The sequence below is a fragment of the Mastomys coucha genome, chromosome X (assembly GCF_008632895.1).
Source record: "Mastomys coucha isolate ucsf_1 chromosome X, UCSF_Mcou_1, whole genome shotgun sequence".
NCBI lineage: Eukaryota > Metazoa > Chordata > Mammalia > Rodentia > Muridae > Mastomys > Mastomys coucha.
In genome coordinates this window covers 145,126,826-145,129,847 of record NC_045030.1, presented here as the reverse complement: position 1 = coordinate 145,129,847, position 3,022 = coordinate 145,126,826, and the positions used below count along the sequence as shown (strand labels likewise).

The following is a 3,022-nucleotide window of genomic DNA, read 5'->3' as shown; positions in this document are numbered from 1 at the left end:
AAGAAAGGAAGGTAGAAAGGAAGGAAGGAAGGAAGGAAGGAAGAAAGAAAGAAAGAAAGGAAGGAAGGTAGGAAGGAAGAAAATAGTAAATGAAGAGGAGGAAAGCTGAAGGAAGAAGAAAGAGGATCAGAGTAAGAGAGAAAAGCAGGAAGGAAGGAAGGAAGGAAGGAAGGGAGGGGGTGAGGGAGGATTCATCTACAGTTCAAACATCTAGGCATAGCCATAATTAATGTGTTGATAACTGCCCTTACATGTCCTATTTTTCTTAAATCTTGTAAAATGTCCTCTCCTCCCTCCACCTCCCTCCCCTTTCTCTCTTTTACACCCCTAGACAGTGTATTGCATCATACTGTGAAACTGCCAAATTATGTGTGTGCGCCTCCCCCTTACATTGCATGTTGTTAAAGGCTGGACCCCATTATTGGAGCTCAATGATGTTTGCTGAGTGAATAGGAGGCTCAGTGCATATGCAGTGAATGTGTGAATCACCTGTGTGAATGTGTGAATGATAGGCCCTGGAGCCTGTCTTCTCCAGTTCCAGCCTTACTCTCCCTCCCTGAATACCACCCTTGAGAGCCACACTCCAACCTCCCTCCTTCTCTCTGTATCCCACTCCCATTTTTAACCAGAGCCATCTCTTCTGCACCTTCTTGTCCTGCAGGTCTGTGGAGAGTTCATAGCTGTCTGACAGGGCCTTGGAGCGCTTTATCTCCTCCTCCTCCTGCTTCCTCAGGGCGACACTGGCCGGCTGGAGGCGTGCCCTCTGAGCCCAAGGAAGGCCCACCCCAGCAGGGGGGCCCCCCATGTGGCTGCTGGTGGGGGGCAGCTGGCTCAGGCGGTAGGGGGGTTGGCTCCCAGGACTATCAACCGCTGTGCTCAGGTCACTGCCTGGGGCATCACCCTCCACACTGTGGGGAGGAGATAAAATGAGCCAGGATGTGGCAACAGGAGAGAGGCTTGCTAGGCCCAACTGAGTGAGTACACTAGATCCTGCCCCCAACCCCGTCTTCTCCCATTTCCTCAGATATCTAGGAACTCCAACATTTAAGAGATCTTCAATTCACTCACTCAAGTTCCCTTGTTTTTCTTCATTCCCTTTCAGCCCCTTCCCGTCAGAGTCCCATCTCCATAACTCCTTTTTGAGACACTGTTCCCTCAAAGGTGTTTTCTCAGTTTTGTCCTCAGTCTTACCCACCAGCCCTCACAATCTGGTCCAGTCACATCTTTACCCCTAGTCTCCTCCCACTCCTATCCTAGCAGCTTCAGCCTCAAATCTTCCTTCCTCTGATGGCCTAGTTGTTCTCTTCCGGGACCTCTTCTCCACCCAGCTCACTCCTTACAACCCCATGCAGTGATATTCCCAGAACTACCCCAGACCAGTTTCCTTGATATATCGCCCCCTCCCAGCCCTGGTTGATGATTCCTGCCCATCCAGGTCCTCCCTCCCCCACCCAGCCCTGCCCCTGTGCCCTGCCCCTGCCCTTAGCAGCCTGGAGTCCAGGCCTGGCCAGTTCCCAGGGTTCCCAGGCTGCTGCTGCTGCTGCTGCTGTTACTGCTGCTGTTACTGCTGCTGCTGCGGCTGCTGCTGCTGCTGGTGAGAGGGCAGGGTGAAGGCACAGGCTGGGCCACAGTGGGAAGTGCCTCCCATTCAGCATCCTCACAGGTAAAGAGCTGCCCTGCGGGGAAGCTTCCTTTTTCTCCTCATGTCCTCCTCTGCTCAGGGAGGAGGGCAGGGGGCTCTCAAGCAGAAAGGTAGCAGGAGCTGGGTCCCGGGTCTTGCCTGCTGGGGTTACCTAGAGCTGTTGTTCTGCCAGACCTGCTCCACAGTGCCATGGCAACCAGGCTGCCAGGGAACCCAGGTGGCAGCAGAGCTCCAGGGCATGTTGAGAAGCACAGAGGTGGGGTGAACCAGGAAGACTGAGGCATGGAGGAGGTTGTGGGAGAATGGGTGTGGCTGGGGCTAAAAGAATGATTTTTTTTTTTAAATCAGGGAAGCAATATAGGCTGGGGGGGGGTTAGCTATTGGCTAGTAAAAGGATTAAAGGGCCACTCCTCCACCTCTATTGAGAAAGGCCAGGGGGCAAGGCAAGGGCAAGTTGGGTGGGTGGAAGGAGATACCTACTGACAGAAGTGCCTGTGCTGTCTGGGGTCTGTCTGCCTTCTATGCTGGAGGTCAGGGCAGTAGAGCTGGGCTCTGCCCTGGTGGGAACTCTCACTGCTATCCTCCACCCTCCCAAGTACTAGTCAGAACGAGACTGAAGGGCTGCTTTGCACCCTAAATTTCCTTCTCTCGGACCTCAGAGGTCCCTGATGCCAGCCACTCTCCACAGATTAGACCCAGCCCAGTCCAGCATCAAAGACACTCTTGTCTCCCTCAGGATGGCCAGATCCTGCTCACCAACCTCTCGAACATCTCCCTTACCAGTACACATTTCAAACCCAGCTTTGAGCAACTGTCTCCTCTATCTACAAAACATCCACAGTTCTCACAAGTTAGTCCAATTTCCAATCATTCTGGCATTGAAGACCTCTCAAGGTTCAACAGACAATGTTTCTAGAATACTTAATATTTAGGTACTGTTCTTACTTACCACTTTGTACTTAATAACTTGGTTGTTCTTTCCAACAATGCTATAAGGTTGTTATTTGTCTTCATTTTATACAGAAAACAAAGCCCGGAGAGGATAGCTACCAACAATACAAGCAGGATTCAACTCCAGGCAGAGTGACTTCAGAGTTCACGCCCTCAATCATTAAACAACCCCCTAATCTTCTTCACCCAGCCCAGCTTCTGTTTCTCTCAAATGTTCTTCAGGTCCCTACATCCCAAACTGCTCATATAAGACCTTCTACTTCCAATGCTATTTCCATCAAAATGCTATTTTCTGCTAGTGCAACCTGAGAAATGCTCCACACACTAGTTCTGTTAAGATTCAAGGTATATGGCCCAACTGAGATGCCCCCTAAATCTTGCCACCAGTCAGAAATTCCTGCTGATCTTGCTCAGATCCCCTATCTTTAC

The 3,022-nt window shown here is 51.2% G+C and overlaps 1 protein-coding gene across 1 annotated transcript in view; it reads right to left on the bottom strand.

The window, feature by feature from the left end:
- LOC116098295 (IQ motif and SEC7 domain-containing protein 2) overlaps positions 1 to 3,022 on the bottom strand; it is a gene marked incomplete at its 3' end in the record, with an annotated part of 84,735 nt that overhangs the window by 20,355 nt on the left and 61,358 nt on the right. The window contains exon 4 of the mRNA XM_031380970.1: positions 647 to 908. Coding sequence (XP_031236830.1) covers positions 647 to 908 — 262 coding nt within the window. The remainder of the gene's footprint in view (positions 1 to 646; positions 909 to 3,022) is intronic.